General features: G+C 41.5%; 1 protein-coding gene across 8 annotated transcripts in view; it reads right to left on the reverse strand.

Moving 5' to 3' along the window:
• The window catches only part of adam11 (ADAM metallopeptidase domain 11), a 165265-nt gene that overhangs the window by 11729 nt on the left and 135725 nt on the right, over positions 1 to 17811 (reverse strand). For all 8 annotated transcript variants that reach the window (XR_006309220.1, XM_043675211.1, XM_043675210.1 and 5 more), the window contains 5 exons: positions 16014 to 16077; positions 14925 to 15024; positions 13136 to 13255; positions 9191 to 9359; positions 6873 to 6990 (listed from right to left, as the gene is read on the reverse strand). Coding sequence is in view for 7 of the 8 variants with exons in the window: in XM_043675211.1 (XP_043531146.1) it covers positions 6873 to 6990; positions 9191 to 9359; positions 13136 to 13255; positions 14925 to 15024; positions 16014 to 16077 (571 nt within the window). In the remaining variant the exon portion in view is untranslated. The remainder of the gene's footprint in view (positions 1 to 6872; positions 6991 to 9190; positions 9360 to 13135; positions 13256 to 14924; positions 15025 to 16013; positions 16078 to 17811) is intronic.

The raw sequence follows: 17811 nt of genomic DNA on the forward strand, positions 1-17811 counted from the left end.
GAGAGAGAGAGAGAGAGAGAGAGAGAGAGAGAGAGAGAGAGAGAGAGAGAGAGAGAGAGAGACCGTCTCATTGTCATCTCCCATACATCTGTCACATCTCCCCTAGTTCACTCACTGTTACCCCCCCCAGCCCCACAAGATCTCCTCCCCAGGTTTTTCAGAATTTGGATATCACAGGGGCAGGAATGGTTGTTGGATGTTCTGGGGTTTAGATGTTTCAAAAAGGAGAGAGGTAAAAGAGGTGGGGGAGTGGCATTGCTAATCAGGGATAGTATCACAGCTGCAGAAAGGGAGGTCATCGAGGAGGGTTTGTCTACCGAGTCAGCATGGGTGGAAGTCAGAAACAGGAAAGGAGCAGTCATTTTATTGGGAGTTTTCTATAGATTCCTCAATAGCAATAGAGACACAGAGGAGCTGATTGGGAGGCAGGTTTTGGAAAGGTGAGGAAGTAACAGGGTTGTTGTCATGGGTGACTGCAACTTCCCTAATACTGATTAGAAACTCCTTACTGCAAACAGTTTGGATGGAGCAGATTTTGTCAGGTGCGTCTAGGAAGGATTCCTGACTCAATACGTAAATAGGCTGACTAGAGGGGGGGTCATATTGGATTTGGTGCTTGGCAACGAGCCAGGTCAGGTGTCAAGTGGGAAAGCATTTCGGTGATATCGATTACAATTCCCTGACCTTTACTATAGTCATGGAGAGGGATAGGAGCAGACGGTATGGGAAAGTATTTAATTGGGGAAGTGAGAATTACAATGCTATTAAGCAGGAACTGTGGAACATAAATTGGGAGCTGATATTCTCAGGGAAATGCATGACAGAAATGTGGAGGCTGTTCAGGGAGCACTTGCTGCGAGTGCTCGATAAGTTTGTCCCACTGAGGCAAGGAAAGGATGGTAGGGTGAAGGAACCTTGGATGACAAGAGATGTAGAACATCTAGTGAAGAGGAAGAAGGAAGCTTACTTAAGGTTGAGGAGGCAAGGATCAGAACAGGGCTCTAGAGAGATACAGGGTAGCCAGGAAGGAATTGAAGAATGGACTTAGGAGAGCTAGAAGGGGGCATGAAAAGCTTTAGTAGGTAGGATTAATGAAAACCTAAGGCATTCTACACTTAGGTGAGGAAGAAGAGGAGGGTCTGAGTGAGGGTGGGGCCGATCAGGTATAGTGGAGGGAACTTGTGCCTGGAGGAGGTAGGGGAGGTCCTTAATAAATACTTTGCTTCAGTATTCACTAGTGAGAAGGAACCTGTGGTTTGTGAGGACAGCAGGAAACAGGCTGATATGCTTGAACAGGTTGATGTTAAGAAGGATGATGTGCTGGAAATTTTGAAACATGTAAGGATAGATAAGTCTACTGGGCCAGATGGGATATACCCAAGGTTGCTACAGGAAGCGAGGCAAGAGTTTGCAGTGCCTTTTGTAATGATCTTTGTGTCCTCACTGTCCACTGGAGTAGTGCCAGATGATTGGAAGGTGGTGAATGTTATTCCCTTGTTCAAAAAAGGGAACAGGGATAAACCTGGAAATGACAGACCAGTCAGTCTTATGTCGATGGTGGGCAAATTATTAATGGAGAGGATTCTGAGAGACAGGATTTATGATTATTTGAAAAAGCATAGTTGGCTTTGAAAGGAGCAGGTCATGCCTCACAAGACTTATTGAATTTTTTGAGGATGTGACAAAACACATAGATGAACGTAGAGCAGTGGATGTGATGTATCAGGATTTTGGCAAAGCGTTTGATAAGGTTCCCCATGGTAGGCTCATTCAGAAAGTAGGGAGGCATGGGACACAGGGAAATCTGGGTCTCTGGATACTGTTATAAAGTTGAAGGTGTGTACTGTAACTTTAAGAGAGAGTGAATGCTGTTTTGCACGGAGAGCTTACAAGCATCTGTCATATGACTAGCTAGCAGTATCAGAGTGTACTGAAAATTGAAAATATGTAACATTTGGCTGTGAAATGGATACCTGAATTGGTTGATGTTTTGACAACAATATGAATTTAACAAATCAGTTTAACTTATGCCTCAGGATACTAAAACCCAATTAAACTTGAATTTATTTTGCCAATCTCAAACCAAAGAGATGATCCAATGTTGTGGGTATAAAAAAGGCAGGCATTCTGAAAGTCAGACAGATTAACTGCCATCAAAACAGTAACTGCCATCGAGAGAGAGAGAGACCTCCAAAAGATTGAAACACTCTCTATCAAAGGCACCTTTTCATATGAAACATCTTCACAGTAAAAAGAAAGATGACGACCCAGGGAGATCTTCAGCCGGAAGAAAAAGAACACCAACAACAACAGCCACTATGTGGTTTTGAAATTAAGTTGATGTAATTTTACTAAGTATTTTATTGGAACAGTATATTGGTATAGAGTTGGAGGCAGATAATAAGCAGTTAAGAGAAAGGGGGCTTGGAGTTGTGAATAGTTGTTGTTTAATGTTCAGGGTTAGGGTTAAAGAATAAATTGATATTATTTTCATTAAATAGTGGAATTTGTGAATTTTCTGTTACTGATATATTTTAACTGATTACAAGGCGAGGTGAGCTTTTCTGGGTGTTTGTTTTAATTAACAGAGAGGTTCACCACCGTGTCGTCACATTACAAAATTGGCTGGCCCATTGAAGACAGAGGGTGGTGGCAGATGAAAAGAATTCAGCCTGGAGCTCAGTGACCAGTGGTGCTCCGCAGGGATCTGTTCTGGGACCTTAGTTGTTTGTGATTTTTATAAATGATTTGGATGAGGAAGTGGAAGAGTAGGCTAGTAATTCTGCCTATGACTCGAAGGTTGGTACAGTTGTAGATAGTGTGTAGGGCTGTTTAGGTTGCCATGGGACACTGACAGGATGCAGAGCTGGGCTGAGAAATGGCAGATGGAGTTTAGCTGGCAAAAGTGTGAAATGGTTCATTTTGGAAAGTCGAATTTAAATGCAGAATACAGGGTTAAAGGTAGGATTTTTGGCAGTGTGGAGGAACAGAGGGATCTTGGAGTCCATGTCCACAGAGTGCTCAAAGTTGCCACCCAAGTTGATAGTGTTGTTAAGAAGGTGTATGGTGTGTTGGCTATCATTAGCAGGGGAATTAACTTTCAGAGCCATGAGGTTAATCTCCAGCTCTTTAAAGCCCTGGTTAGACCACACTTGGTATATTGTGTTCAGTTCTGGTTGCCTCATTATAGGAAAGATGTGGAAGCTTCAGAGACGGTGTACAGGAGATTCCCCAGGATGCTGCCTGGGCTGGAGGGCATGTCTTATGCAGAAAGGTTGAGGTAGCTAAGCCTTTTCTCACTAGAGCAATGAAGGATGAAAGGTGACGTGGTAGAGGTGTACAGGATGATGAGAGGCACAGATAGAGTGGATAGCCAGAGACTTTTTCCCAGGGCAGAAATGGCTATTGTGAAGGGGCATAATTTTAAGGTGATTGGAAGAAGGTTTAGGGGAGATGTCAGAGGTAGGTTCTTTACAGAGTGCATGGAATGCAATGCCAGAAGTGGTAGTAGAGTCAGATACATTAGGGACATTTAAGCGACTCTTGGATAGGCACATGGATGATAGTACAATGAAGGGCATGTAGGTTAGTTTGATCTTAGAGTAGGATAAAAGATCGGCACAATATTGAGAGCCAAAGGGCCTGTACTCTGCTGTGTTCTACGTTCTATGCTCTAAGATCATGACGGGCATGGTTAGGGTAAATAGTCAAGGTCTTTTCCATGGGGTCTGGGAGTCCAGAACTAGAAGGCATGGGTTTGGAGTGAGAGGGGAATGATTTAAAATTGACCTAAGGGGCAACTTTTTCACGCAGAGGGTGGTATGTGTATGGAATGAGCTGCCAGAGGAAGTGGTGGAGGCTGGTACATTTACAACATTTAAAAGGCACCTGGATGGATATATAAATAGGAAGGGTTTAGAGTGATATGGGCCAAATTCTGGCAAATGGGACTCGAAATGGGCATGGTCGCACAGTGGTTAGCACTGCTGCCTCACAGCGCCAGAGACTCGGTTTCAATTCCCGCCTCAGGCGACTGACTGTGTGGAGTTTGCACGTTCTCCCAGTGTCTGCGTGGGTTTCCTCCGGGGTGCTCCGGTTTCCTCACACAGTCCAAAAATGTGCAGGTTAGGTGAATTGGCCATGCTAAATTGCCCGTAGTGTTAGGTGAAGGGATAAATGTAGGAGAATGGGTCTGGGTGGATTGTGCTTCGGCGGGTCGGTGTGGACTTGTTGGGCCGAAGGGCCTGTTTCCACACTGTAAGTAATCTAATAATTAAGTAATCTAATAATTAAGATTAATTTAGGATTTCTGGTCGGCATGAACAAATTGGACCAAAGGGTCTGTTTCCATGCTGTATATCTCTATGACTGTATGACTTATGCACCATGTTCCATTTAATAGTAGTGCTCACCCTGGGCTGTGGAGCAAGGAAGACAACATTTACAGTTATTTTACAGAATGGCTCCCAGACTCACTATGACACGGTATTTATGTTTGGACATAATTTATCTATCCTCCCTACTTCGGTTATGCCCCATGTCCCTTGCAACTGCATGACAGGACTAATAAAGGTCACCAAATTCCTTTCAGTTATTCCTAAAAGCCAAACAGTATAACAATTACATCTGACTGTTCAATTCAAACAACAGTGAAAGGTCAGTTTACTTCATACTCTGCCCGATATGCACACAGCTTGTTTCACACTATTGTCTCAGTTGATTCCATCCCTTTTATACCCAATTTGTAGCAACTCAACCACCCTCTCGACAAAAAGATACCTATAATTTTCTTAAAATTTATAATCAGCTAATTGGTTACTGGAAGCATACTCCTGTATTAGTGTCTCCATGTCCTTACATGGTGAGTTTTGTTTAACCTTAGCTTTTTTTAAATCACCCTCTTCAAAAGGAACTGGCTGATGCTGAGAGTAAATCACTGACACTGGTTGGGTTTCTTTAACTCCTGTGGCCATCCTTCACCTTTAAATCCGAACAGTGAGCAATAGAAGGCCTTTCTGGCGAGAAACATCCCTGTTCTCTCCCATCTTTCACACAAATAGCATGATCTGTCTTGCAGACTCATTGCTTCCCTTCCCCAACTCCCCCATAAGGTCATATAAGGCACATCTTTGGTTTATCTCACATACAGGCTGCCTGCCTCTGGACACACACAAAATACCACTAAGATATGAAATTACAATTCCATGTACAAATTGTGTGTCCTATTAACTAGAATTTATCTTGTGCAGGGAATGAAATGCTAAATTCTGTTATCCATTAATGCTAATTAAAGCAAACACATTAATGTCTGCGGTAGAACATACTGGGATCTACAAACATATGCAACCTTTATACCAAAAAACATGCTCACATTAGTTATCAAAATGTAAGAACCAAGAAAATATAAAAGTGTGAGGTAAAGTTGAAGTGATCTAATATTCATTAAAGTTCACTTCTCTAGTGCCCATTTTAAATATCTAAAATTGTTGCTTCTACTAACTTGTGTGGTTAAACCTTACAAATAAAGACGTTCCTAATATTACAAGTTGATATCTACATTCTCTTGCCTTACATTTGTAGATTATTTAAAAAATTTACCTAGGTGAGATCATTTAATTTTTAAAATACCTTTGGTAAGGCACCCCATGAACAACTTCCTCCCAGACTGCAAGTCTCATGTTTCTCTGAAATTTCTACATAGCTCAGCAATGTTACACTTGGCACCCAACTTGGACCTCTTCCCTGTACCCTGTCTAATGTATTCTAGCAACCAGGACTCAATAAAATTGTGCAAGTATATTCTGATCCGTGCTGTATCTTAGAATCATAGAATCCCTACAGTGTGGAAGCAGGCTATTCGGGCTATCAAGTCCACAACAACCCTCTGACCAGCACTTCATCCAGACACATTCCCTCTACCCTATCCCTGCATCTCCCATAGTTAATCCACCTAACCTTGGGACTGTGGGAGGAAACCAGAGCATCCGAAGGAAACCCACGCATACATGGGGAGAACGTCTATGTGGAGTTTGCACAGTCACCCAAGGGTAGAATTGAACCCAGATCCCGGGCACTGTGAGGCAGTAGTGTTAAGCACTGAGCCACTGTGCCGCATCCTAATCTCTGGAGGTTTTGACTTCATGCTTACAGTGGGGAGCTTGGGTTCAGGCAGCAGCTAAAGGGGGTAAGGGTGTCGACTGCTAATGACTTCCTGATGGATGGTGCCACTGAGTGGATCTACTAGAAGGGTGAACTCGAACAGTTACTCATTTGTGTTCTGATTACATTTTCAAGCATTCACTTTCCTTAAATGTTTTGCAGTGTCATTGTGTATTAAGAATGATTTGTCCACAGTTATGAGCCATACTACTTTCCAAGTCTCCCTCTTCCGATTTGATTACATTAATCATTTACTCTGGAAGCACAATCCTTATTAATGCACTTAATATTCTATTTAACTTTTGTAAATTTCAGTTCACTGCTAAAGCCAAGTTAACAAGCCAATTTCTTCGAGAACATGAACAAACAATTTTGCTGAGGACCGGGTCAGTCGTTTCCAAGTTTCAAAATCTGTGCTGACCTAAAACTGAATTTCTTCTTTGTCGAAGACAATTGCATTTCTATTCACAGAACTGGACAAATGGTTTTTAGGAAACATATTAATGTTCCTGCATAACAATAGCACTATTTTGATCCAAGTTGAAAGATCTCCATCACAGTGTTTATTTAGCTACTGCTGCAATTTATCGTAAAGGCTTTACAAAGTGAAGTGGAGATCTTTGTGCTGTTCACAAACACAATTACACCCTGCTTTTCACACAACAAACGGGCATACATCAGTCAAGAGAATTATATGAAGGATAGATACAAACCCTTGTACTGTCCATCAGTACTCCCTGCTGGAGTTGGTTCCAAGTATGGATCAAAGACACTGCAGTCCTTCCCTGTCCAGTCACGGACACATATACATTTTGCCTCGTTACTACATATCTGATAATAGAACAGAAGCATACATTAAATGCCTGTTCCATTTGAGAAACCGTTTCACCACCTTACCAGATCACATTCAAAGCAGCAACCAGTTCATCTCGCCTGTAGTTCATTTTATAAACATTTATATGAACTATATATATTTTCAATTACTTTTATAATCAATTTAAGCTGTCATCAAAATTTTGAGTGCATGTCACCAAGAATCCAAGTAAGACTAAAAATTACAAATAAAATGTTTTTAAATTCATAACAAACCGACACTATAAACAATAAGAATATATAATTAATCATATGAAAATAGGTGGAGGTATGACAATGCACATATACAGTCTAAGTCCCAGCTGGCATTACAGGGAGCACAACCTCCATTCGGCCTCCACGTATTTATTGATGGAAATGCTCAGTGGCTACCTACACTGGGAGTTCCTACTTCCTTGGCCCATTATAGGACTAGGAGTATGTCTGAGTACTGCCATCTGAAAGGCCCCACTTTGGGAAGTGGCCGAGACTCGAAAGGCGAGGGCGATGTTTTGAAACACTCGGACCAACACTCCTCCGCCCTAGCCTTGTAAAACAGATTTCACAGAAAAGTAGTTTGTGCCGTCACCAAGCAAGTGTGTGTTGGGTTTTCTGGTATCCTGGGACCACAGTATGCAGATTTTTGGGTCCACATATTGGCCTTTGGCTGAAGCTGGAGAAGGGATTGGGGAGAATTTACAGGCACTCAACACTGGAATCACAGCCAGAGGTGAAACCTCTTTAGAGACATGTAAATTAAGAGCAATAGTAGGCCATTCAGACCTCATGCCCACTCCCGCTGTTCAATAAGATCACAACTGATCTTTGCACATTTCCACCTAACTCCCCAATAACCTCGATTCTGCTGCCTAACAAGAACTGTCAATCTGTGCTTTAAAAACGATGAATGATCCTGACTCCTCCTTCTGAGGCAGAAGGTTTCGAAGTTGTACAACTCCCTGAGAAAACAAAAGTTCTTCCCATTTCTCCCCTAAAAGGGTGACCCCTAATTTTAAAACAGTGCAACCTGGTTCTGGAGTCAAAAGACAAAACTTCCTTTTCCTCATGTACATTGTCAAGATTGTTCAGGACCTTCTACATGTCCATTAAATCACACTTCATCCTTTCCAAACTCCAACAGAAACAAGTTAAGCCTATCCAATGTTGACCAATATTATAGTCCACTCTAGGCAATAATCCAGTAGACGAAAGTGGATACTGCAGATGCTGGAGATTACAGCCAAGATTAGAGTAGTGCTGGAAAAGCACAGCAGGCCAGGCAGAATCCGAGGAGTAGGAAAATCAATGTTTCAGACAAAAATCCTTCATCGGGAATCCTTTCGCCTGAAACGTTGATTTTCCTGCTCCTCGGATGCTGCCTGACCTGCTGTGCTTTTCCTGCACTACGCTAATCAATCCAGTAGACCTCCTGTGAACCACCTCCAACACATATACATCCTTCCTTAATAAGGTGACCAAAACTGCACATAGTATTCAATGAGGTCTCACCAATGCCCTTTATAACTGAAGCATATACATTTATTTTTACTTCCAATTCCTCTTATAATAAAGATTAGCATTCCATTAGCTTTCTTAATTCCTTGCTGTACCTGCATTCCAGCTTTCTGTGACTCTTGCACTGGAACACCAAGATCTGTTAGCTCTTTAGAATTCTACATTCTTTCTCCATTTAATTTAAACTCTGATTTTTATTCTTCCTGCTGAACAACTTTATAATTTTTGTCATTATACTCCTCCTGCCAGATTTTTGTCCACTTATTCAGCCTATGTCCTGTTCTCAACATCCTTTCCTATCTGTTTACGCGTATTTTGCAAGTTTCACAACCATGCCTGCAGGTCCCTCATCTGGGTCAATACTCTGCACAAAATGTTTAGTTATAGTGTCTTAGCTACCACGGTGTGGACAGGTTTCATGTACAGCTGGTCTTTTTTCTTCTTGCCAGTGTTGTATGCTTAATGTAACATGAGCAAGTTACAGTCCAAAACCTCCTGCTTTGAAGACACATTGGCCATCACAAACATCATACGTTGAAGATTTCAGTGTTGGGTACAGTTATTTAGCCTACTCATGACTTATGGAGATTTTCACATTCTGCAAACATGCGACAATTTAGCAAAATATCAACATTCTGCATTTTTGAAATTCTAATGAACTCACCCCATGGTTAAAGCAAACTTCTCCACTTGAGCTCTGTGGACAGGTGCTCAGGTTGAAGGCTTGTATTGGTAGGCATCTGCGATCGAGACACATCATGTTGGGTCCACAGGCAGTGCCATCTTCTACATAACCAAGACTGGTCCCATCATCAAGTACAACATGGCCTCCCCTGAGAACATTGCAATTACACTTTAATCCTGTCAATGTTGAATCTAATCAACACTTTGATGTTACTAAAATGCTACTTTCTCCTCTGAAATGTAACGTAATGAGAGGTACGCCGGGTTCCAAGCGAACGATAATGTTGGGCGACTCTCTAGTCCGAGGTACAGACAGAAGTTTCTGTAGCCAGCAGCGAAAAATCAGAATGGTGTGATGCTTCCCTCGTGCCAGGATCAAGGATGTCTCAGAGAGGGTGCAGAATGTTCTCACGGGGGAGAGGGGCCAGCAGGAGGTCACTGTATACATTGGAACCAACGACATAGGAAGGGAAAAGGGAGATTACAGAAAGTTAGGCAGGAATTTAAGAAGGAGTTCCTTGGGAGTAGTAATATCTGGATTACTCCTGGTGCTACGAGCTAGTAAGGGCAGGAATAGGAGGATAGAGCAGATGAATGCATGGCTCAGGAGCTGTTGTACGGGAGAAGGATTCGCACTTTTAAATCACTGGAAGCTGCTTTGGGGTAGAAGTGACCTGTACAAGAAGGACGCATTGCACCTGAATTGGAAGGGGACTAATACACTGGCAGGGAGATTTGCTAGAGCTGCTCAAGAGGATTTAAACTAATAAAGGCGGGGGGGGGGGGGGGGTGAACCCAGGGAGGTAGTGAGGAAAGATTTCAATCTGAGATTGGTACAGTTGAGAACAAAGGCGAGTCAAACAGTCAGGGCAGGCAGGAACGAAGCAGAGAACAAGGTAGAACTAATAAATTAAACTGCATTTATTTCAATGCAAGTGGCCTAACAGGGAAGACAGATGAACTCAGGGCATGGTTAGGAACATGGGACTGGGATATCATAGCAATTACAGAAATGTGGCTCAGAGATGGACACTGTATTGAATACAGGAGTTGGGAGGTCATGTTACAGCTGTACAGGACATTGGTTAGGCCACTGTTGGAATATTGCATGCAATTCTGGTCTCTTTCCTATCAAAAAGATGTTGTGAAACTTGAAAGGGTTCAGAAAAAATTTACAAGGTTGTTGGAGGATTTGAGCTATAGGGAGAGGTTGAATAAGCTAGGGCTGTTTTCCCTGGAGCGTCGGAGGCTGAGGGGTGACCTTATTGAGGTTTATAAAATCATGAGGGGAATGGATAGGATAAATAGACAAATTCTTTTCCTTGGGGTGGGGGAGTCCAGAACTAGAGGGTATAGGTTTAGGGTGAGAGGGGAAAGATATGAAAGAGACCTAAGGGGCAACTTTTTCACGCAGAGGGTGGTACATGTAAGGAATGTGCTGTCAGACGAAGTAGTGGAGAAAGTGAGGACTGCAGATGCTGGAGATCAGAGCTGAAAATGTGTTGCTGGAAAAGCGCAGCAGGTCAGGCAGCATCCAAGGAGCAGGAGAATCGACGTTTCGGGCATGAGCCCTTCTTCAGGAATGTTCAGGAAGAAGGGCTCATGCCCGAAACGTCGATTCTCCTGCTCCTTGGATGCTGCCTGACCTGCAACACATTTTCAGCAGACGAAGTGGTGGAGGCTGGTACAATTGCAACATTTAAGAGGCATTTGGATGGGTATATGAATAGGAAGGGTTTGGAGGGATATGGGCCAGGTGCTGGCAGATGGGACTAGATTGGGTTGGGATATCTGGTCGGCATGGACAAGTTGGACCGAAGGGTCTGTTTCCGTGCTGTACATCTCTATGATTCTATGACTATGAATACTGTACATAAAATGTGGACTTCAAAAAACTCTCTGCCATATTTTCCCCTTCTCTCCAGACTGTTTTGAGATACCTTCCCTCATAATAAGTCCAACTTTCATGTCCGATTCCAAGTAATTCTTTTCAGCAGACTATAAACCAAATAAAGCATCATGTCTGAATCTGCTTCTGTTCAGGTTTCCTATATAGCTGTATTTCTGGGTTTATTTACTGGAGAATAATCACAGCTGTAAATTCAGATATCACCTCCTGACTCCCCAGGCCTGTCCACCATCTATAAAGCAAACGTCAGGAATGTGAAGAGTTATTTTCCACTTGTCTGGTTGGGTGTAGCTCCAACAACACCCAAAAACCTTGACACCATCCAAGCCAAAATCTTGAAAGCTCAATTCATCTATCACCGATACTTAGTAGCAGCAATGTGTACCATCTACAAGACACATTGCAGCTTCAATAGTAAGTTCCAAACCCACAACCTCTACAAGCTGGAAGGAGAAGGAGAAGCAGATGTGAAGGAAGACCATCATTTGCAAATTGCCTCCAAACCACACATCATCCTGACTTGAATCTCAATCACAATTCCTAAACTGCTGTTAGGTTAAAGTCTCACCCTAAATCAGACAGACTTCAGGTGCTCAAGTAGATGGCTCACTCGCATCTTCTCAAGGGCAATCAAAGATGGACAATGAATTCTTCACTTGCAAATGGCACCCTAATCCCAAATTAACAAAACAACCTGGGGCAATGAGATATGTCAGTGCACTCAAAATACTGCACTAGTCAGGTGACATAATGAGGCATGGTGAACCTTCCCAATTCCCCAGTCAGCTAAACTACTGCAAGAAAACCCCTAAAGTTAAGCAATATTATTCTGATGCTCCCAGAATCCAGTAACAAGCCCCAAACTGTCAAACTAATTTGAGATATGTAGTGATACTATGGCTTTCAAGAGGTGTACTTATTTTTTAATGAAGCGGTGCAGCATGGTCAGGTCATAGACGAAGCAGCAATCAGCTTGTGAAACTTTGGGGATTTAAAAAAAATCGGAACAATAGAAGCAGCCTGAACTTTTAGGTTTAGCTTTCTGCAGTTGCTGGAGTCTGAATGTGAAAGTTCTTATTCCACATTCTCTCATAGCTAAAAGCTTGGGTTCTCTTCCTGCTGCTAGAATTGTGTATGAGACAATCTATTTTACTAAATTTGCCTTTGCCAAGGGTGTGTGTATGGGATGTTATGATACTGGAACAGTTAATTAGTTGTAATTTGTATATATTAGTTTGTTAAGCATTTTGATGGTGTTACAGTTAAGCCAATTCTTTTCTTTTCTTTTTATTTTGTCTGTATTATCACTGCAGTGCAAAAACAGTGTGTGGTTGGTTAAAATCAATTACTTTCACCAACTGAATTGCATACAGAATGCAACGCCTTACACTTGCCTTGAAGAGAAGTAAAAATTAGGGTCTAGGCTACTTTTTAATATATATCGAGGAGGTTTGGTCTGGTCCATAGCAGGGAGCACAAAGTCATTTTGGTCTAATTATATGTGAAAAGCTTCTGTGTGGAGCAAAGGAAATTTTTAACAAGAATATTGATTTCATTCGAATGAGCCATCAAATTAATAACTTATTTCTGTAATATATTGTATAACATGCAAACGATTATCTCTGCTCTTAATAACAATAGTGCAAACAAGTTAACTTAAAATTTATTGAGACAATTACTTTTTTGACTTGGACAAGTTTTAATTTTAAATAACTGGCAAAAGAATAGCAACTGCGTGTAAGCTTCTATGTGCCACAGTTTGCAGTAAGGTTCCACAGTTTATAACAATGCCATAGGCAGCAAAAACGAGACCACTGTGGTCACCTTTAATAATCATCTTTTACCCCTGTTTGAAAGTGGTTTTGGAAATTATATCAGCATATCTTTTGAGCATGGGAAGATTAAACTTCACAAACCTTGCTCGGTTACTGTATCTCAAAATAACTTAATTTCACATTCGGTACTTTAGTTTTACCTGAGCACTTGCTACAAAACTCAGTGGAATTGGATTGTTACCTGCAATCTATGTACTTGTTCTGATGGTATAATACCATGCTGGTAATGTCTCCATTGAGTTCCCCACGTCTTGGAGGCTGAGTGATATTGGAACAAAAAAGATAACCACAAAGCACATCCCTACATAAAACAGGGAGAATTCAGTTACTAACATCTGAAAGAGATTCCAATGAAAATTCAAGGCAACGTCTTCAGCCAGTGACAAATCCTGCACAAATATGTTATCCTAAACTATTGCATTCATTACGCAATTTCATTAAACAATTGTACAATAGCAGAATACATCCTAATAGCAACCAAATGTTTTAAAAAAACTGTAAAAGCGAAATAAAAACCAAATGGAGCTCTCAATTCACAGAGGACTTGGCATTCCATAAATTCTGTCATTTTGAACAAGAAAGCTGAAGGATGGTCTCAATAAATCCTTGCTGGAAAACACACTCTGCAGTTGTCAGCTTTAATTATTTTCAAACTGCCTCCTAACAAATGATGGCTCAAATCTTGCTGGTTGCAGGGCATCTGGCAATGTGTACTTGCAGATTTTTCAGCTCAATTTTTTTTTCCCCTGAAAGTGCAAGCTGACAATAGAATGACAAAGGCTAGAAGTCATCTGGACTTTGGTGCACTTTCTTAATCAGTGGCACTTCAGGAGAGAGAAAGCGACAGAGGAACAACTTAGAAGGTAGGTGATCACAGTAAAATCAGGAATAGAAAGAGAAGTAAAAAGAGGAAAGGCAAGATTGGATTAGGAGAGTACCAGCTCCAACAAGTTTAATTTAAAAATCCAGCAATTTCTTAAAAATAGTAGACAAAGAAGTTAGAATAGTAAAGCCCAGTACAGGCCCTTCAGCCCTCAATGTTGTGCTGACCTTTTATCCTACTCTAGGATCAAACTGACCTACATACCCTACATTTACTATCATAAAAGTCGCCATTTCCTCTAACAAAATGGCAGAGTGGTCCAAATTTACTAGGTAGAAGTGAGGACTGCAGATGCTGAAAACCAGAGTTTAGATTAGAGTGATGCTGGAGGCCATTCCTGATGAAGGGCTTTTGCCCGAATCGTCGATTTTCCTGCTACCTGACCTGCTGTGCTTTTCCAGCACCATTCTAATTAAACTCTGGTCCAAATTTACCAGCAGCTTATGCTGGCTCATAATTCATGGTGTGTCTATTTTTTTCTTGAATATACCAGTTGATTTGTGCATTACAAATGATTAACCTTGCTAATTCAGTATTATATTTGTAGCATGCTTCGGACTAATTGTGTACTTTTGAGTGTGATGGAAAGAAAATTGGAACCTCTATCATCACCATTCATAGCCCTGAACTACAACATGCATGTAAAATGTTTGATGAAATCCTCTAATTACATCCAATATTTCAACTAATCAGCAATCTATGACTGGTAATATTTATTGAAGATAGTTCTAAGAGTTATGCAAAGCAACAATCAATTCTGTTGGCAATGGGGGAGGATTTAAATGCAAGCTTTTAAAAAGATTATTAAGGACAGTCGAAGAGGATTTCAAAAGTCTTGATGAGACCATTAGAGCAAGATTCCAAAGGAATGAGTAAAAATTAATTCCTTTTAATGAAGACATTTGAAGAATCTGAGGTGGGACTGAGATTGGATGCATTTGTTAGTCTTCTCTTCCTCAGAATACACAAGCACAAATACGAATGCGCAAAAAGAAAAGGAAATACAAACTGAATAAACAGTGAATCAAAAATGATGCATCATCATCTGCTGCAGCTCATTGAGATTGGCCGAATAGCAGCTACTTACTGCTTACTGCACTGAAGCCAGCTTTGGCCATCTTTGCCACAGTTTCCCTTCTCGGTCCCTTCGACATTCAGCTTTTCATAACAGAATCGATCGGCCGAATCTTAAAAAAAATTAAACATTTTGCTTTCAGGGGGTTTTCTAATTTTTGCTTCAAAAGAGAAAAAGAGGCAAACAGACAAATAGCAGACATTGTGAGAGGTACATATGACATCATGCCCCCCCGACATCATTACTCAGGAAACTTCGGCACAGAGTGCTGAGGCTGTGGTGAGGTTAGAAAGCAAAGGCGAAATCCATAGTTATAAATGGATTCCTGATTCACTCCCAACATCCTCACTACATGCAGACCTGTTTGGAGAAAATGCCACCCAGTGTGGTAGGTGTTAATATACAAATACCGACTACTTTCTTCATGTCTTCTTGACCGCTTCACAAGACTCCAAGATTCTAAACATTAACATTAGATCTTAAAAATACATTACAAGCATAATTGCTAAATTATGACATTAACAACTAATGATCTGCTTTATGAATACATCAATTCATTTGTGCTACTTTGTTTAAAATTAAAAGGAAGTCTCATCAGGATCGTTAATCTCTTTAAACCATTCAACTTACTCAACTTACTCAAGTGATTGCTGAGCTGAGGGAGTTATCATACAAGGAAAGGTTACACAGGATGGAACTGTGTCCAACACAGTTTCCACCACAGTTTAGAATAATGAGACGTAATTTATTGAACAGTTTCAGATGCCTGGTGGACTCAATAGGGTAGATGCTGAAAAGATGTCTCCCTTGTAGGCACTATTTAGAAATAAGTCAGAGATGGGAAAAATTCATTCTTTCAAAGGGTTGTGAGTTTGTGGAATTCTCTTGCCAGAGAGGTGTGCAGGCTGGGTCATCGAATATTTTTAAGGCAGAATTTGATAGATGATTGACTAACAAGGGACTCAAAGGGTATTGGGGTCAGGCAGGAAACGTGAGTTGAGGGCACAGTCAGATTGGTCTTCATCTCATCAGATAGTGGAACAGGCTTGTGGGGAAAAATGGTCTATTCCTATGTCTCTCTGCATGAGAAAGCTTACTTACTGCGACCCCAGATGTAACTGCACTGTTTGTCTCTGGTTTGGCATCTTCCACCATAACAACGCCCCTGAAAACAGAAGCACAAAACTCTTATGCAATTTAATAAAACAGAAATATAGTTAGCTAAAGTCAACTAAGGAGAAAGCTGTGGCAGGAACAGTGTGGAACAGTGCCTGTCTGCCCAAGTCATGGTCAAAATAACCCAAATCTCCAATCTTCATTTCTACTTTAAGCACCTATGGAGACTTGATGATTCAACATTTCTTTGTGATGGTGCTTCCGAAAGGACTTTCAGTGAGTGATCCCATTGGGGATCTTATTGGTGAGTATTTAATCAATCCAAATATATCCAATTTTCCTGCTCCTCGGATGCTGCCAGACTTGCTGCGCTTTTCCAGCACCACTCTGATCTAAGCATTGATGACGATATCAACTGAATGTTGCACGATAGCCAAAAACATCACTGGGATCAAGCTACACCCGAGTTGATTTTTTATTAAATTCACCCATCAGATTATCCAGTAATGACAAATAATTAAAGGGTGTTGGCTAGTATCACTCTCTACCTGAAATAATGATGGACACTCAGCCTTTTTATATATTTAAGACAGTAATCAACAGATTTCTTGAGTTACTTATATCAAGGGTTATGGAGACAGTGCTGTAAGGGAAAAGGGTTTTGAAGTACAAGGTCAGCTATGGTCTGGTCAAATGGCAGAGCAGACTCGAGGGGCCGAATGGCCTACTCCTGCACCTACTTCCTATTCTGTTTTAAAGATGCCATTGCTGTGGGTCTTAGTTTAAGTTGTGTCCTTGGTTAGGATTGATAGTTTACTGGAGGCAAGGCTGCAGGCAAACTCAATTATACATTGTTGTGGTTCTGTTCGCCGAGCTGGGAATTTGTGTTGCCTCCTGCACCTACTTCCTATTCTGTTTTAAAGATGCCATTGCTGTGGGTCTTAGTTTAAGTTGTGTCCTTGGTTAGGATTGATAGTTTACTCGAGGCAAGGCTGCAGGCAAACTCAATTATACATTGTTGTGGTTCAGTTCGCCGAGCTGGGAATTTGTGTTGCAGACGTTTTGACCCCTGTCTAGGTGACATCCTCAGTGCTTGGGAGCCTCCTGTGAAGCGCTTCTGTGATCTTTTCTCTGGCATTTGTAGTGGTTTGAATCTGCCGCTTCCGGTTGTCAGTTCCAGCTGCAGTGGTCGGTATATTGGGTCCAGGTCGATGTGCTTATTGATTGAATCTGTGGATGAGTGCCATGCCTCTAGGAATTCCCTGGCTGTTCTCTGTTTGGCTTGTCCTATAATAGTAGTGTTGTCCCAGTCAAATTCATGTTGCTTGTCATCCATGTGTGTGGCTACTAAATTGAGCTGGTCGTGTCGTTTCGTGGCTAGTTGGTGTTCATGGATGCGGATTGTTAGCTGTCTTCTTGTTTGTCCTATGTAGTGTTTTGTGCAGTCCTTGCATGGGATTTTGTACACTACATTGATTTTGCTCATGCTGAGTATCGGGTCCTTCGTTCTGGTGAGTTGTTGTCTGAGAGTGGCTGTTGGTTTGTGTGCTGTTTTGAGTCCTAGTGGTCGCAGTAGTCTGGCTGTCAGTTCGGAAATGCTCTTGATATGTGGTAGTGTGGCTAGTCCTTTGCGTTGTGGCATGTCCTCGTTCCGTTGTCTTTCCCTTAGGCATCTGTTGATGAAATTGCGGGGGTATCCATTTTTGGCGAATACATTGTGTAGGTGTTCTTCTTCCTCTTTTTGCAGTTCTGGTGTACTGCAGAGTGTTGTGGCCCTTTTGAA

This window comes from Chiloscyllium plagiosum, chromosome 33 (assembly GCF_004010195.1).
Source record: "Chiloscyllium plagiosum isolate BGI_BamShark_2017 chromosome 33, ASM401019v2, whole genome shotgun sequence".
NCBI classification, from domain to species: domain Eukaryota; kingdom Metazoa; phylum Chordata; class Chondrichthyes; order Orectolobiformes; family Hemiscylliidae; genus Chiloscyllium; species Chiloscyllium plagiosum.